We start from the raw sequence: 19,688 nt of genomic DNA on the forward strand, positions 1-19,688 counted from the left end.
CTTGCATGTACTTGAGTACCAAGTATTGTAAGATTTATCATACTAACGGCATAAGATATTGGTAATAAGATTAAAAAATTTTAAAATCATTTAAATAGGAATGGTAAGAAAAAATATGCCCTATACATAAAAGAAAAATAATTTTTTTTTGCTTTCAGTGACAAAAGCAATCCTCATTCACACTCTGCCATCCATATCAATTCAAAACTATGCATTCCTGCAGTGAGTTTAGTTCAGATACATTGCCTAAAATTTACAGTTTACTTGACAGAGTTGCAGAGGGGTCAAGTGATTTGCACGAAGTTACATAAAAAGTTAGCTGCTAGCCAAGAGTTAGGATCAGTACCTTGACACTTCATTTGTTCAAACTGTAAATTGTAATGAAATGAGTTTCCAGCTTGCTTCATCCAAATGTCTAAAAAAATCAATTATTTAGGTTTTAAAAATCAAACCTTTCAGTACCAAAGGTGATGGTCATTTTCATCCCACAGAACACTTGCAAGTATTTTTTGTCCTACACATTTAAAAATAAAGAACGTAAAGAAACCAAAAGCAAGCTCCAAGCACCTGCAACTCGTATATCAAGTAGTAAACTGATCTTTGGCAGGTTATCATCAAAAGAACTTTAACTTGACCTCAAGGAGACAATCCCACTGAAATTTAGCAACTAACAATGAATGCAGGCAGTCAAACGTAACTAATAGTGCATTTATGGCAAACCCGAGTCATGCTTTATTAAAATGGCTTATCTAACCTTCAAAGTACCCAGCATTTATTATTTTATGTTTATTACTATTTTTGGCCAAGTTTATCAAGTGAAAATTCACTAAAAGTGAATTAACAAAGCAAATAATAAAAATAATTGAGGGCAGAGAAGGACAAAGGGAAAGAATGCGAAATTTAATGTTATCATGAGTAACCAGTAAAATTTAGAAGTTGCTCTGATGTAAAAATTTGGGAATACTTAAAAATGCTACATTACTGTGAAATGTAAAGTTCCGATTCCTCTACAGTACTATATGCAAAGAAACTACTTTTCTCTAACTTCTTTGAGATTTATACAGTTACAATCTCAGGCAGACAATGGAAGAGCCTAAATTGTCTTCAATATGTTATGCTAATACAGTATGTGTTCTCTTGACTGCCATATTTGCTTAGGTTTAACCTAATTATTAAGTTTTTATATAGACGTCTGTCTTATTGCTGCTTGCTTTAATTCAATTATTTTTATCAAGTGAACACTCTTCAAAGACTTAAAGTCTAGGAACCTTATAAACACTTGTGTAATCTGTACCCTGCTGGGGCTGGCAGTGGTAATTTGTCAGTTTTATTTGCAGCAGGCTGTAACTAAACCTTGCCAGATGTAAATCATCTTTTTGTACTACTGCTTGCTGTTTCAGTTGCAAATGAATCCCATTTCTTAGCTTAACACTCACATCAAGAAAGCTAGAAGGTTCCAGGAAAATTTAGAAAACCCTAGTCACCTACTACAATGCTTATTATGCCGTCTAGCAGCTGTTTAAGTTAATACTGAGCAAATAGAGTGAATGGTCTCTGTAGGCAAGTTTGGAGTGCAATCAGAATGTGTGACTACAACAGAAGAGCATATTGAAGCCTCAATCTTGTCAACTTACGCACCACCGGTAGTGACAATGGTGAAACATGGGTGACAACACAGCCTAAGTACATTGAAGAGTATGAGTGCCTAAATGGGAGAGTAGTCTTTGCCAAAGTCTTTTCCCATTAGGTCTCCCTGGGTTTTGGTTTTATTTTGGTTTTTTTTTCCCCTCAAATGAGACCATAAGAAATGCCCTGCTGGGACAGAACTTTGTGTCCAGTGGCAATAGAAGATACTTTCTAGGAAAAGCACACTGAGCTACTTTCTGTGGTCAGTTCCATAAAATAATGGTTGCTGCCCAAATTCAGCTGGCTAAAAGATATATAAAATCCCAAATGCATATCCTATTGTTACAGGTCACTACCCATCAGATAAGGGGCACAAAAATCTATTCCTTCCATGTCAGCATCTTCCTGACACTCAAGTTGGTATATCCCAAATCAGTCTCTGCAGGTATTTCTGTAATGGTGGTAGATATTTTCATTATTATGTTCCATCACATAATGGACATTGCTCATTTTTGACTACTTTATTACCAAATCTTGGCACAGCACTGTGTCATGCAAAGGACGTAACAAGCAACTTTATGAAGAACACTAAAACCATGTAGTATTAATATAGACACAGCTATCAAACAAATCATTCCTTGTACAGCACTCACAATATTTTCAGTATATACAAAGCCTACAAAAGAAGGATTGTAAAACATCTTTTCTAAGCTGTTAGTACAGTTGATTATTTTGCTTATAATCCAACTGCTGCCTCTGCAGAACCGAAGTTTCCTTTAGCCTTGACTGGCCAATTTTCGTGTGCTCTGGATTGCCTTACCTTGAGTGAGCTAGAGCTTTACTAAGAGTCCTCAGCTCCTTTTCTGTTTCTCTAAATGGGGAGAGCCTCTTCACTGGTTCCAGAGGATCAGACTGAAAGTGATCAAGCTGAAAAGAAATATTATTGTATTAATTAAGAAGACCTTAACATAAAGAAGGTATGTGAGGTCTCATGGTTCAGTTTTAATCACCAAATATTTTCTGAGATGATCATCATCTGGGACAGCATTGTGTCATTTCACAAGCATGTAAACAATCTTTATATGATACTGCTGTGCATGTCCATGTGTACATGTGTTCCAACAGCTTTTAACTCATTAGCTGACTTCAAGTTTGACAGAGATCTTACAGGCAGTTAAGCACCCACAAGCTTGATTAAACTATGAGGCAGGAAGAAGAGATTGTTCAATGGCCTAGACTTAAGGAATGACTGCTGTGAGTGCTTATGCATTAACAAACTACAAAAAGCATGCATGGGAGAGAAATCTTTTAGAAGTCCCAACCCAGAAAATATTTCAGACTCAAAGCAAGGAGGTTGACATTCATAAAAACCAAAAGAATAAGAAAAACTCCACAGACAGAGCCGGGTTTGGAGCGCAGAACATAATGGGTTTATTATTTTATTTCTCTTATTAAGAGTGTACAAACCAGGTCAGCAATTTTACATAAGGGAATTAAAATCACCTGCTTAATACATTTTTCAAAATGCCAGCAACTTTTTTTTTTTGTCTGAGCAGCTATGGAACTGAAAAACATGGGAGATGAAAGCTTATATTTGTTGTTGAACTAGCCCTGGCTTAGAAGCACCCTTGGGGGGTTTCCAGAGAACAGCTACATCAGTTTTGTAGAATTACAGCTGCATGCTGTGCATATGCAGTGTTTTTGTATGTTTTAGGTAATAAAATATGCAGCTGAGGCAGTGTTCAATGTGCAAAAAGTACACAGCTAGATTGCTATCCATTGGGAGGTGCAGTGCTGGTGTTTGGAGACTGAGGTGCAGCCTAAGGTATTCCTTGAGGCAGATCTGTGCATTTCATAAGTGTCTTATTTTTCTGGACACCTTAAATTTCCAGTAAAGGAAATAAAGATGATCCTTTATTATGCACTCAGGAAAGTATGCAATAGGATAACACAGATCTCAGTTGGATCTGTGCAGAGAAATGCTCACCTACTCAAGAGGCTGTAATTCTTATTTCAAATCTTTATGCACATCTGAGCATACTGGTTTTGATTGCTGAAACAGGTGGCACTCTACATACGGACAACACTTATGATAAGATTGAGCCACATACTTTACCCCTTTTTAGTTGTGGGGTTTGGGTTTTTTTCTTTTTGGTTCTGAGAACATTCTGGAAAGTGCAAACAAAAGACAAGACTTCTTTTTGATGAGATAAAAATAATAATTGTAAATGAGAACTGAAAAGAGAAAAATTATTAATGAATGCATTGGTGGAATGTTTCGGGTATTCAAGTCAGAGTGCTTCTGTCAGCAAAACAACTGGCACAGTTGCACCTCTTAGCAGGACCTCCACAGCACACCTTACTTTTCAACTTTGTTTGCTTCCAACAAATCTGACTGATTTGAGTTAGATAAAAAACGGATATTAAATATTGCGTGGTCATAGGTGAGGTGATATTGGATGCTGAAGTCAGGCTAACACACATGCTTTCTTAAAGAAAAACTAAAAAAATAATTTAAAAAATCATTAGTGTTAGTTCTCAATTTTCATATAATGGTGAACGTACCATCCTTTCTATTTTGTTTACACCTTATTCTTCTCTTTTTTATAAAAAATTATGGTCAAATCAGCTGCCTGGTATTCAATTTTGTTCTAAAGAGAAAGGAGATGGATCAGATTTTAAATAAGCTAACACAGACAATGCATAATGAAAAATTAAATCTTTTTCCAGGATTGTCAAATAAAATTCAGGTAAATTGTTAAATGCATATAGAGAAATTAAAATATATTTTAATTACAACATTTTATTTATGTATTACAAGGCTTGAATTGCTTCAGGATAGATGGCCAATGCTACTCTGTATTGCTGTATGACAGGCCCACGTACACAACATATACTTGGATGGTCTTGGATGAATTGGAACAGACTCACCACAGTAACTGTTCTGTGCTGACCAAAAAGTGGCATTTAAGTAATATTATCTCCAGGCTTTTTAATATTTAAAATTGCAGGTTAAGGTCACACCAGACAAAGGTTGAAAAAATAGATATAGGCTAGATCTTCAACAACTGTTAATTTGTACAGCTCTACATAACACCCAAAGGAATAGAGCCCTTTCAGCTTCAGGTTTTTGAGATCCAAAGATGTGCAATATTGACCTATGTACTTTAATAAAAATATGAATTTTTGAAATAAAAAGACATTTTGAATGTATTAGCCATTTCTGTGCTAAACTGCAATATAGTTTAAAGGTCAGTCTTCTAGAACTGATGCATGGAATAACACAGCTAAACTGAATTTTCAGAACACTATTTTTACCAAATTACAATAGAATCCTACAACTCATGAGTGATTTTTTCTGATACCTTCAGGAGGAATTTTACTAGATAAAACCTATGAAACGTTCATCAGTCAGCAAAAGGCTTGTTCCTGATGTACAATAAGGCTTTAAACCTTGAATTCAACAAACATATCTATACAAATAATTAAAACATGATGTTTGCCTGTTGCTTTCTTTAAGTTCATCTTGAATCAAAGCTTCACCAGTAGTCTCACCTCTGCATTGAAAGAGTCCTCGTCAGTATTTACCTCAGCCACTTCCTTGGGTGTTTTTTCTTGTCCCTCTTTTTTCACTGGTTCCTAAGAAATGAACAAACCCATGTAACTGTACTTGAAAGCCTGCTAGTTACCCATACCATAGCAGGTCATAATTTTCAAAATTGGGTGGTGCAAATAGGTTTTTCTACAGACATACAAACTAAAGCAAAAATAACGGCTAGTCTATTGTAGAAATGCTTAAAACATCACTAAGTAACTCTGGTGCACAAATGGATTCTCATATGAAGCACCTGCTGACAAACTACTGTGCAAAATGCATACATGCTTTCTAAACTACTATGCTTAAATGCTCAGAAAATGTAACTTTTCTCTTGAAAGACTGTTACGTAGACTACTGTGGCTAACATAAGAAGAAAATCCAATTTTCAAAACCAGGAATAGAAAGTGACTTACCTGTAATTGCTCTTCCCTGAAGATACACACTGTGATAGACCACTATTCTGGGGTCCGTGCTTTCACCCAGGAAAGGCACAGACTCATAAAAAGCCCTGAAGTCAAAGGCAAGCACACTTTCAGAACTCCTTCAAACGTCAGTTTATTCAAATGGAAGGAAGACATATTCCCTCCTATTAAAAAAACCACGTATAGGTAGATTAATAAAAGACCTTAGATCCCTCAGCAGTGTATAGTGCTCAGGCTAAAAGGATACGAAAACACTAATTCCTTTCTGCACTAGTTACAGATCAAAGAGCTCATTTATTGATACCAGCAAAGTAAAGTAAAGCTGGAGGCCCTAGCAAGTCACACCCATGTAGTCAGGGTAGAGCTGATGTATAAAAAAGGCTTCACAGAAGACTCAAAGCTGCAGATGAAATACTTTCTATGCTGTATAGCTTTTGCACAACAGAGCAAAGATTCAAGTATCTAAAAAAAAAACTTAAGAGCAGAGCATTTTGCTTGTAGGAATCTTGACTTGAGAAGGCACAAAATTCTTTCCAAATTTATGTTTCTATTTAACATTTCAGCAGAACAAAGGTTCAAAGTGTAAGGAACAGTATCTTCACTCACTGGAGAACTGCGAACACCAGCGTTCTAATGACTGAGGCAGCCCACAAACAAGTGGAAAACTAGGGGGAGGGAAGCAAACCCAGACCCAGAAATGATACTAACAGCCAAGTAAATGGAATCAAAGGAAGATTTTCTGTAGCCAGCATATAAGGATGAGCTAATGAAATGTCACAAGGAAGATGAAAGGCTCCACTGTTTCATGCAACTGGGGTGCACTTGACCAAGACTGGTCAGCAGCAGAGACAGGTGGCAAATTGACACTACTCAGGAACACAAGTCTTACAGAGGGCTACCAACAAACCTGAAAGCCCACCTCAGTGATGGAGAAAACCTCATTCCCTCACTGAACAAGAGAGGGATCATTTTACAGTCTGAGTGAGCACCTATACTTCACTCTTAGGAAATGCTAATCAGAGATTACTGGAGATGAACATACATTCGGTAGGAAGAGTCTGTTACACTGAATTTTAGGGAAAATAAGTATTTGTCATTACATAAATTTAATCACCAATATTTAGTATATTGTTCCAGAGTTCAGTTATTTATTTTAACCATTTGTAGTAAGAAGCAGATTCTAAATACTAAATGTCTTTATCTGTGAAAACAGGCTTTCAAAAGTAGACTGGATTTTAGAAGTGAGTTGCCAAACAAAACTGTTTTAAAAACATAATCACTTCCAGCATAAAACTGAAATACTCAAAACTACATTCTTGTATATTCATGAACACAATGATCTATACAGAACATAAATAATGCTAAAACACAAATAATTATTTATTCATTTTGATTTACCCTTCCAAATTTCAGAGTAGTCTTAAAGGTAGAAGGGGGCCAGATGGATGGAACAGAAGACTTTGTAGGTGAAACACTGAGAGAAGCCGGTTCAGAAGTAATTTGGCTTTAAAATTGGAAAAGTTTTCATATTTTGGGCAATATTTAACCTGTATCAGGGAACACGATTTTCTGAGTATAATGAGAAAATCCAAGAAATTCTAAGTATTTGGACATCCTGCAATCTTCTGTCTCCTCTTCTGTTACTATTTCCGTATGGCTATCTTCTCTGCATTGCACATCTATTTATAATCTGCAATGCTAACACCACAGCATCATCCCATAGCACAATAAGCAACAAAACCAAAACCCGTAAGCTTGTGTCAGTTTTCTCATCACCTCTGCCATGGGAATAACATGCAGCAGATTTGCACTGATGGGACTTTTTTTTTAATTGCACATATTATCTGTACTTAAAGAAAAAGCTCAAAGAAATCTGATCTGGACTTGGAGCAGAGCACTCCAGAAACAGAATTTCCATTCTACTTTGCTCCTGACACTATTGGTTACTTTTTTGCAAGCAGAAAATATTGAGAACAGCCAGGTACCACTGCTTTTACAGCTAGTGATACCTTGAAATACATGATTAAAACTAACTGAGAATAACTTGGTAAAGGGAAGGAAGAATGGTGGAATGTAGTGCTAAGGTTTCAATGGCTTGAAAGCACCAGTACACTGATCACTGGTATAGGGTGTGGAGCCATGTAGCTATATTAAAGTGTCTAATGCCACAGAGCACTGAAGAAAAGTTCTCAGGTGCAACATTTCCCTGCATCCTACCTCTGGCCAGCCACGTCTGGCAGTTCACGAGGAAAGGAAGGACCGCTGTGAATCTACCTCACCTTTGCACAGCTGCTCAGGGACAGAGGTATCACACACCCCCACACAGCCCCCACTCAGGCACTGATAATGTGATTCAATCAGCCTTATCACAGAAAACAGGAGGGAATAGCTTCCTTTTCTACATTATCTTTCATTACAGTGTCATGTATTGAAAAGGTGCAATATGAGCTTAAAATGGTAACACTACATAATTATAAAAAGTAGAACACTAATTTGCAGTGCAGATATAAAAAAACTAAGCAAAAACAATATTTGTATGTCTAATTTGTTAAACTCCATATATAATAACCATCTGAACAATCTTTGGAGTCTGGGTGTTGGGTTTTTTTTAGCGGTTCCAACTTACGAAGACTTCCATCATAGTTCATCTAATTTGCTTTTAAGCCATCAAAAGGCCTGTTTCAGTGATCATTTCTGCTTTCATTATAGTGAAGTAACAAAATCTCATACAAGTCCATATGTAAGAAACAATTTTAAAAAACAAAAAAAAATATCATAAAGTAATATATATGAAACATCAACTTCAAGTCAGATTACATGAGGAAATGACCCCAAAGTTTTCCACAACGATTACAGTCATTTTTCTCGAGATCACATCCAGCAGCACTAGGCAAAATGAACTACAACAGTACTGCAGTAGGTGGAGCTCGATGCCATCTGATTGTCTGTAGCTCCGGTTGACCTGGAGGACACCCCTGTCAGGGCTATCACAGGTGGCTAAAGGCACCCAGGAAGCCCTGGCATTCCTGCTTACTGCCTTAGACAGCTCTTTGTATGTCCTCTTCATCTGTAGAAAGAAAATTGAACGCTCTTGAAGTATTTCTGTACTAACAAATTCTTTCCAGTAGCTTGTTTCGGTCAAAAAGCACTGTCTGCAGACCCTAGATTTTACCCTAACAATTCCCAAATATTTCACTTTCTCTTCTAAATAATTCTGGGGATTATAAATTGTTCAATTCTGCCAAATCCTTCCTTTTATTAAACATTCTCTTGATTTCACACACCTGTCATCTTTGCAGATGTCATTCTGTAAGTTTTGAAAATTTCCGGTGTTCTTCTCCAAAACTTTTTGTTGAAATAGTCTGAGTTGGTGGCATATATACCAGTTATAGATGGAGAACCGAGGTACATTAAGCATACTTTCAGGTTGCATATTTTCAATTTTTTGTTTATGATGATTAAAGAACCCTTTTCCTTTGCAATGCCTTAAGTTTTTTCATTCTGGATAACTCATTAAGTTTACATGCTATTGCCAAAAATAGCAGATTGACACACCTATTGCACTCTTCTTCCTTCTAATATATCACTTGAATACGAGCATTATGGTTTCATTTGCAAACTGTGAATGTGTTTTGATGAAAATAAATCAGCACAACCTCATCACAAGCCAACATTTAGTTATCCAAATGCAAGATCGACCTGGTGAAATATTTTTTTAATTTTACAAAAATGTTTAGAAAGCTTTTATGAAGCACTACCTAGAGACAACTGCTGTTCTGCAGGTGGGATTCAAAATGTTGAATTTTAAAGGTAGCATTCTAACCAGGTACTCAGGATATTTTTTTTTCCCCTATTTCTTTTACTGCTGCTGCTCAATACTGACCCTTTCTGCCCTTTCACTAGAACGTGGGAACATGCAACAGACATCAGGACCAGAAGATTTTTCAAATAAACACAAGAGGCTCTGAGGCAAAGGACTTCACTGAGAATATATTGCAGAAAATTTAGATTTTTTTTAAGAGTAATGCTATTTTAGTGTTTCAGGTTAAAAAAAAAAAAGACATAACTAAACCTGCAGATATAAATATACATCAGCAAAGACAAGATACCTGATTTGTTAAAGTTGTGCTGTACCATATCAATAATGTAAAGCACTTTGCAGTTGAGAATCTCTGTTGCCAAGGGGAACAATTGATAAGAGCTATTGCAGCAGCTTCCGTTCTTGGTTTCTGGTCAGAAATGGTCCCAGTATCAATGGAAAGGGGCACCCATCCCGTTGTTTTACCATGGGTAGTTTTAATGAGTGAGGGAATTCCAGTCCTGTTAGGTCTCCTACTGAGCTCCAATGAACACATTACTGTCAATACAGACACATCAGGAAAATGGAAGGAGACAGCTGAAAAGTGAGAGAAAGGTTGTCTGCTAGTGAAGGCATGAGAAAGAAATTTGGAATAAGTAGATTCAATTTCACCTCTGTGAGAGATTTCCTCTGACACTCTAAATAAAACATTTAACACCTTCTCCCAGCTAATAGAAGCCTTTTTTTTTTTTACTACAATGAATTTTGGTACAAACTCCACAGCCCCTTGTGCCTCTACTCCACATGTCCGAAATGGGAAAAATAACACTTCTCTTATTAACATCCATGAAGCATTCAGATATTATAGTGATGGAAAGCCTATGTACAGAAAAACTGTTATTTTCATAACAAAACCAGCTCAAAGAGCTTGTCATTGCTTATTCCATAGACTACCCTCCATTTCTCATACTCCTTGGGGAAATCCTCTTTATATTTTCTTGTCTCCAAAGACTATTTACCTAATTCTGATAAGTTTAGTAAATTTCATAAAATAACTGGATCAAATTAATCTCAGTTGTAATACCATTGCTGTCAGTGCAGTTACTTTTAACCCCTTAAGCAACTACATTATTTGAGCTGCCATCTTTATAGTCTCCATAAACTCTTTTCATTAAGATTTGAAAATTTCGAAATGTGTCCTTGAAAGTCAATGTAAATAAGCAAGCAAAAAAAATATTATCACTTCTTTGTGACATCTCTCTAAACTGCTTATACCTGTCTTCTGTTTGTGTCATTCACATGGTCTCCAGGCAACATGCCAGTAATTTAGGTATACACAACAATCCCAAAGCCATTTATTCACATTTTTTGTTGCATACTGGCAAGGATAATATTACTCAGCCTTAGCTAATGTTTTGTAGATATTTTCCCCTACTGAAGTCAGAACTACAAATGTCCTCACCAAATCTTTTTCCAGAAGACCAAATGTCCCAAAGATATTCTGGATTGCCAAAAGCCCATTTTATTAGAAATTAATCTGTGCCAAACTTAAAAAATAAAATCCTTTTGCACCACAAAAGTGCTCACTTCCTTCTTGCATTTAGTAGAGTTTAAAGTAGATTACAAAAGTTCTGAAAAGAACCCTTTAGGCACAAAGGACACTCAGAAAGCAGAAACATCTACAAACATCTCTAAAAAATTAGTTTCTTACTTCCGGTAGTCTAACACAGGATTTCTTATTGGAATGCTATGCTAAAAACATGGAAGTTCATGAACCAAGGCAGGAGTACCTAATAAAATTATCGGATCAATATCTGCTACAGCACAGAGTCTCTATTCAATCCAAAAGCAACAAAACAAGAACATGCTCTTCTGTTTTATTTCATAGTAAGAACAAAGTTAATTTGAGAAGGAGTTGGGGGAAGACACAGCTGGAGAGCAGAGTTACCAGCCTCAGGAAATTCAAGGAAATGTAATTGAGAACAAATTATCTCTTTAATTACTTTTGACCAAATCAATAAAAAACAGGGAATAAAAAAGCATGATGACTGCCACCTGGTAGAGGACAAAAAACACCAAAGTTGAAAATTACCACAAAACTAAAACACAGCCATGTTAAGAACAAAGCACTTCTCTTACAGAAGAAAAAAAAGAAAAAAAGTGAAGGATATTAGTTCAATAATCAAGCAGTGCATGCAGAAATTAATGGTTGGTTTTGGCCACTGTTCACTGTTCTCAGCTGTGAAGACTATTAATGCTTTATTATGTTGTTTGAATTTCAAATTGTCCCCATCATTACTCAGGGATCAGAAAAAAAAAAACCAAAACAAAACCCCAAGACCTCCTGTTTCCTTCTGAACTTCAATGGTTTCTCCCATGCTGGTTTTTACTTACTAAACAATGTAGGCATTATTTATTATTTAGGTTTCAGGCACAGCACTTATTCTTGTCAGTGTGTTAATAAAACAGAGCAAGATCTTACCTCTCCTTTGGCTTCATTCCCAGATATGAGTAGTAATACTCACACCTGGAGGTCACAAATGTGTAGCTAAGCATGGCTGGCTCTGAGTGTGATGGATGGGACAGTCTTCTGGCTAGACAGAGATGGAAGGACTACAATGGCACCCAGTAGCAGTGAAGACTCCAAAGCCTATCTATCTATAACACTTACATGGTCCCCATTACTACAGTAGTTTAGCAGTTTACCACCTTTAAGACATTAATCCTCACAACATTCTTGTCAAGTAGGAGTGTGGTATTATCCTCTTCGTTTATATGAAGAATGAAGGTAGAACAAGATAAATGACTTGTCCCTGGTCACATACAATGTATACCCAAAAAGCAGGGTAATGAAAAAGCAGGTCTAGGAAGCCATAAGCTTGCATCTTAGTCTGGAAGTCCCAGATCCCCTCCCAGTCTGGCTGAATCTTACAGCAGTTGTCACTGAAGAACGCTAGAGGTAGCAGGTTTCTGAACCTCTTCCTTTCTCCTCAACCATGTTCTAGTTTAACATTCCACAACTGTTCTTCATGTGGATGCTGAGCACTGAAGTTAACATGGATTTCAGATGTGCTGTTGATACCTTGACCTCTGCCTTTTTCTCTGTCTTATCGCGACTCCTCACGGAGCTTAAGATCTTCAAACAGTTCCTTTGAAAGTCTTGGCATTTATATGCGAGCAGGACAATCTATTTATTTTACGGGCTGAGTAAAAGAAATTTCACTCTGATGTGACTTTTGCTTGGATTTGTTCTTGAAGGGAAGCAGAGGCACCATTTTCCACCTCCAGAATTCTGCATCTAGTTTCATAGCAAATATACTGAGATGACTGGCTCCACTGACCCTTTAGCAAACACTTCACAAGGTGTCTGACAGTGATCACCTGCTTTATCCTGCTTCACAGTAGAGCCCGTTTAGTTTGAGACTAAATTCTATTGTCTAGTAGAAACTAAGTTTCACAGCACCAAGGAAGCAGCAAGGTGGCCTGTAGCTAAGCACTAATTCTCTAGGGTGTAGTTCTGCTTTCTCACAGGTCCTCATACTCAGGTGTTACTTCAGCAGGCAATAGCAAAGGGTTGCAAAATGCTAAACTGACTCAGGAGCCTGAGACAAAAGTACACTACTGTGTAATAATCTTCACACTACACTGTGCCATCTGAATAGCTTGAGTGTTTTACAGAGGTACAAACAGAATTAGCAAAAACAGTGGCCTTAAAAACAAGTAGTCAAGAAAGGTAAAGAAATTAGTCAGTTTACAAAGATGTCCATATCTCAGTGATTTTTAAATAGTAAGCTGTCTTTGAGATACACTCTTTCCCTAGAAGTAAATAACTCCTCCTTCCTCTCCTGCCCAGCTTGTACCTTAAACTCATGCACAGACTAAATCCTTCACACAGGGGTAGTATGTCATTCCAGCCCCACCCATGCCAATTATTTGTAACCTCTATGCAACAGGCAGAAAAGACAGGATGGCAATGAAGGATCAAGCCAGCAAATGAAGTGCCTTTGTTCTCTAAACCCACAGTCACATTAGTTTGAATTTTCAATAATTTTGAAATTCTACATTGCAACACAATTTTTTCCCCCCAGGAATATGTCTTACAGTTTTTTGAATAGGTCTTATTAAAGTGCAGACATATCTAAAACTTACTTACTTTTTCAGTGGAACAGAGCTGACTGCTACTAAAAATATAATCACTGGTCCAGGAAAAAAAAAAAAATCTCAGAAAGATGAGCTACTTCCTATTTCACTGTCAGACCTACAATGGAAAAAAATTTCAAGTGACAACATAATGCAGACAATACAGTGAGATATTCTATATAGCCTGAGGTAAATGAAACTGGATTTGGAGTCTTTTTCCTTTTTCTTTTAAGTTGCTCTAGCCCACTTAGGGAATAAATGGATTTGGGGCCATTCCCACAGAAACACATTCTCTGAGAGGTCCTGGGAGCAAGCTTGCACCACTCCTACTGGCTTTGTCGATAAATAGAAAATGTCATCCTGCAAAAACTCTTAAGCAAGTATTTTTTATAAGATTTAAAACTATTTTAAACCCCAACAATAAAGAAAAACACATTGAAAACCACAATATGACAGGTTTCCTGGCTCAATTTTCTCAAACAACAGCTGGCCAAATATGCCAGACTCGCAGGAAGGAAAGAGCTGGCTGTGCTTTCTAAAGGACATTATTTCAAACAAACTAGATCTCAACTCTCTTGATCTTAAGAAAAAAAAAATTAGTTGGCATAGGGACAGGAAAACTATTGGTAGAATGAACAACTACTTATGGTTACATTCACCTCTGGAAGGAACTGGGGACACATAAGCAAGCCCAGTTTTGCCTTGTAAACAGAATGCACAGTGGATCAGTACCAAGAACTGTCTCAAGCTCTGAGACAGTTACTGTCATAACTTTCTTTAGAAAAATCTCTTTCATGCAAGAAAGTTGAGTTCAAAATGATCAGTTTTATGTGGGTGATTTTGCTTTACTGATGTCTCAGAACACCTGATAGCTTGTTAGTACAGTTCATTACAATTGATTGCATCCACCTGTATTTGAGTATTAAAAAAAGAAAGGAAAAAGGGCTTAAGAGAATTTTCCCAGTACTTGAAGTCAAATTACTGGATTTCTAATTACATGAGCTAGCTTTGTGCCTACTCAGCACTTATTTCTAGAATGTCTCAACCTGATGAGGTATCCTTATTTTTTCTCACATAGACGAAGCCAGCCCATCTGATGTGAACAATGATTTGTTAGAAGCCTCATAGTGGATGAAGCTCTGATTTCTGGGCAGCCAGACCCAGAAGTGGTTCATGTCCTGCATCCAAGGACAAAGTGATTTTTCCAAATCATTTATTAAAGAGGATGGGCAGGACCAATGGAGGCTGGGAATAGCAATGCCATAGAAAACCACAAGTTTATTTGATTAATCCTAGCTTCCAGAGCTCTATGACACTGGTTGCTCACAGACAGCATCTGCAAAAATTCAAACTTTGCATCAAAATAAGTGTTTGACTGTAAAGTACCAAAGTGGTACATAATGTAGTCATCATTTCCACGATTAAAATTGGGTACTCTCAGATGACAGTAAAAACACAAGAAGGTGCTTGTGTGGGGGCAAAAGAAGACCTAGAACTGTGATAACACCAGAGGTTTAAGACACTATAATTGATTGTTATTTCAGACTGCATGAACCTATTTGCTTGCAAGGAATATGCTATAATTTGTTTTACCGTGATCCTGATCCTTCTCTAGAGAAAAAGCTGTGAATAACTGGAATAGCCATAGTGATTTTTGCTTGTATTTTTATATTCACAGGACACAAAAATAAGACAATAATCTTCACCTCTGTCACAGGCTTTACTTTGGTTTGGCATAGTAAAAAGAATGGACATTACTGAACCGCTTTCACAGTAAAACTTTTAATGGTCTCTTAGTAATGAACTTTCGTCCTATGCTGAAGACTGAGGATCATCCTATTCAGGATCACGCAAAAGAGGTCCATCTTGGACTTGTCCAATTATAGATTATTTGATTTACTCAGAACTAAGCTAAGAAGCATTCAGTCATGTGAACACACATACTTACCAAAGCCCTGTTGAAGTAGACAATTTTTTTGGTCCACATACCTAGTTTGCTAAGAAGCTATAAAGTCTAGCATAGTCTTAATCAGTGTGGAAGACTGTACGTATTTTAAAGGTCTGAGAAGTCTTAGGGATATGTCAGGAACCTAATTTCTGGACAATCCACATGGATAGTGTAGAATTAGCTGTGGGACTATGACACATTCTAGGGAAATGGCAGTGTTTTAGGATGAATGCTTAAGCTAACATATTCTGTTTCATAGCTCTGTTTTTTGCTGAGTAATATCTAAACCTCATATAACAACAGCCTGAAAGTGTTGGAAAGGCTGGATAGCAATACTGTGGTTGAAGAAGAAAATGTCAAATGTATAGGGAAAATTAATCCTGAGCTTGTTAAAGCAATTGTTTCACTTGTATCTTCCCAGCTCACTAGTGGCACTCTTAATGTTATTCTGGGATCACCGTGACTCATGTTTCTGTAGAAGAAAATAACAGAAAGCCAACATTAACAGAAAGCTCAGCTGATTAAACATCACTTCCTCCCATCTATGGCTTTCCTAAGAAAACTTGTGTGGAGGAGAGCTGTGCTAACAGATTGCTTTCCAAGTAAGGAATCTAAATGAGTTATTACTCAGCCTAAAGAGTTATCAAAAGTAACCACTTTTTTTTTCTCCAAAGTGGTAGGTGATATCTGTAGATCTTGAGCTTTGGACAAACAAACATTACATCCATTTCAGGGAGGGGAGAGAATGTTTTTTTTCCAAAGACAGCTAAGATTCAGCAACTAGGAAAAACAAAATCCTACAAAGAAATGCTAGAGAAGTTTAGTAACAGTAATTCTCTTCCATCACCACATCACTTTAAAGCATTTTTAAAAGGATGAAGTTTTCTAGCCACATCCAGATAGATAATATCCTAATGCACAAAATGCTGTTACAGATTCTCTCCTCTAAGAATGCAGACAGATTAATCAGAATCTCCAAGCAGATTGCCAAAACCAAAACTTTTGTTTGGTGTTACTCCACGTGCAGTGATATATCTAAGGTCAGAATGTAACTTTGCATATGGAATAGCTAGACAATGAGAACAATCTAGTAGGATCATTATGGAATTTATCATTTTTTCAAGTTGTGTTTTGTCTTTCAAAATTTAAACTTCTACATTTATCTTGCACACTGTCTAATCTTTTGGATATTCTAAATCACATTCTTAAAACTCAGATGATTGAGTTTGTATAATGAGAAATTTAATGACCTGTAAAATGAACAGAATGCATCTGCCAGCCCTAAAAAAGTAATCTTTCCACCACATGCACGTCACAATATGTGACTGACAGTTCCATTGTTATTTTTCCAGGCAGCCACTCCTGTTGCTTCCCTAAAAGAAACACGCATTTTTTGATTTAACATGAAGACTAAGATTTTTTAAATGCTTAACTGTTTCTTAAAACATTTTTCCAATAACACTAAAATAGAATAAATAAAGAGTATACAATGGTTGCTATATAAATGCACGTACCCCCCCAGGTAAACTGAAAATACATAATTTACAAACAAAAGACAAATTCTGAACCACCATTTTATTTCACTGAAACATACCTTTGTTAAAGGGTCATATTCTCTACTGGAATAAAGATCCTAAGTGAATCCATAGTTTGACAGGGATGAATGTGGTCCACACTGCAACAGCAGAATGAATGTGCAGCCACAGACTGGTTGGCATCAACTTCATCCATGATAAACATGAGACAGATTAAGGTGTCAAGAAAAGCATCTTTGAGGCTGTGTTTTATGTAAAACTACAGAGTAACCTTTACTCCTGATACCAAGTTCAAATCATCCCTTTTGTCTATACCAAGGTTCTACAAACACGTCTGCATAGGTTTTAGTAGCATACAGAACTAAAAATTACCTGTTTAAAATTATCTATTTGTAATTAATACTAAAACTTAAGCATGCATGCACACAACCCCCCCATTTGTACCTAGTGTAGGCTGGATCATAAGATTAAGTTAGTTAGCATTCTGGCACAGATTTAACTAGCTTATCTGCAAATAAAGCTCTATACTATTTTATATGCGACTTACAGAAAGTCTTAATATTTAGGTACTCTACACCTTTTGTAAAACAAGTTCAGTCCAAATCGCTAACATCTGACACATAACTAAGGGAATAAACCACAGCTAAACCATCAAAACTTGACTTTCCAAAGGACAGCTATTTTCAGAAGCATTTTGTGATAGCCATGCCAGCTGCGCACACAGACTGCATTACATCTGTGGCCCATTCTCCTCAAGCACTGTCTTTGTTTTGATTTCCTATTTTGTATTCCATTAGTTTTAAGGCTGTATGCCATACTGCCATTAAATCACCGTTTTCAAGCAATAGCATCTTCCAGCTGACCTCAGAGCAAAATAGCACAAAGACTTACATTCATACAATTTGCTGTTACAACCAACAGGTGCTGGAAAGCCTTACTCCAAAGCTTATCTATCTTACATAGCTAACTTGGTCTGACTTACCAGTTATTGCCATGCACCAACTCAGATCCCACATAGATATTATCAGCTAACACTAATTTAGGAAAACAGCTGAAAGTGAAATACCTGAAGGGAAAAAAAATTACATACACACTATTTCACAGAAAGCAGCTTTCTTAAAGGGAAGGATCCAAACATTTCTGATGAGCTAATGGAAATGGCAAAGTCACTATTTGGAAAAGGTTTGTTTTGTTGGATTGTTTTTGGTTTGTTGGGGTTTTTTTATTTTTTTAAAATCTGTTTTTATCTGCTTTAACTTAAAGACAAAGTGAGCTCACTGATAGCAAGAGTGATTTCTGACTGTCAGAGAAAGTTGAATGTTTCTGTGTTGCTGAGCTTTTAGAAGAAGTCAGAAAAAGAAAAAATAAAGCTTTCATCTGATGAACCTGGATAGGGATCACTAGGATCCTGCCAAGGTTTAATTTCTCATTTTTCAGGGATTAACATCATTGTTTATAGTTCAGGCTGTTGCATAGTGACACAAGCTCTAAGCAGGGTGACAAGAAACAAACCCAACCAAACAAATAACAATTCCAAGACATAGCAATGCCTCTGATGGGAGTTTAAAGTTATCTTAATTTACAGAAATCCACCTATGAGCTTCATCAACAATGGCAGCATTTGTCGAGGCAGAGCTCAGGGGTGAAGTGCCCAAGAAGCCTCCAGCGACAGTACAGCTGTCTGTACAGAGGATTCAGCTCCCTGAACTGTAATGAACAATTTGTCTCCCAGCTTTGATCTGCTGTCAGTTTAGCTGACACTAACTCCAGGAATTAATTTCTAACATTTCAGGGTAACCTAATAAAAAAAAATTGAAACAGTGCACGCTAGATCTCTGTAGATAACTCATCACCTGCTGCAGGTATTAACAGAAAAGTTAAATGTGTTTCTGTTACAGTGCAAAGGCTCTCCACTTCGTGAATGCATAAATACATAACCCTAAGACAAAGCATCAACAAGGTAAAGCAGCATAAAGGACAGAATATTTTAACCATATGCTCTAAGTTAATACTGTGTTGGTCCTATGATTTGAGGAACTTCTTTAGAGAAAAGGCTTCCTTTGTACAACTGAACACATCTTTCATTGGAACGATCTGCTCACTTTGGAAAATGGGTTCACAACTAGAGGGAGACCAGCTTCCAAGTTTTTAAAACCATCACAACGGAACTGGACTAGAATATGTTTGGGGCTTAATTACATTTGTTATGGATTTTCAATTATTTTGTCAATGTAATAAATGCACTGTATGAAAGTCGTAAATACTTCTAGCTCTGGCGTAACTAATCGACACTAAACAGAGCAGTAAATACCAGCTTTAGAAAACATTTAGGAAGGGAATATAAACTCTCTTTAAATTCAGTCCTACTGTTACTCTGTCATTATGCTGCAGATGGATCACCATCCATGTCAGTCCACTCTGGGCAAAAATCTTTGTCAGCAGCAAACTGCCACTATGTTGTGGTTTAAAGTTGTCACACTTGACCATTGTGAACCAATGGCAGTCACACCATTTGTCACCAGCCAGCCAACAAACCTGCCAATACCATTACACCTGCAAGAAAGTACTAGTCCTAAGAGTTACCAATGACCAGACTTCCAGTCCTTTCCTGTTTCCTGTT

At 36.9% G+C, this 19,688-nt stretch overlaps 1 protein-coding gene across 3 annotated transcripts in view; it reads right to left on the reverse strand.

Annotated features, from left to right (window-relative positions):
• Positions 1 to 19,688, reverse strand: part of CCDC60 (coiled-coil domain containing 60) — a 65,083-nt gene that overhangs the window by 34,221 nt on the left and 11,174 nt on the right. The window contains exons 2-3 of one of the 3 annotated variants that reach the window (XM_074920716.1): positions 5,182 to 5,265; positions 2,447 to 2,538 (exon numbers count right to left, since the gene is read on the reverse strand). In XM_074920716.1, the coding sequence (XP_074776817.1) occupies positions 2,447 to 2,538; positions 5,182 to 5,265 (176 nt within the window). Of the gene's footprint in view, positions 1 to 2,446; positions 2,554 to 5,181; positions 5,266 to 19,688 lie in introns of all 3 variants that reach the window. The other 2 variants (XM_074920717.1, XM_074920718.1) reach the window with 2 other exon arrangements.

This window comes from Athene noctua, chromosome 17, assembly GCF_965140245.1.
Source record: "Athene noctua chromosome 17, bAthNoc1.hap1.1, whole genome shotgun sequence".
In the NCBI taxonomy this organism is placed as follows: Eukaryota; Metazoa; Chordata; class Aves; order Strigiformes; family Strigidae; genus Athene; species Athene noctua.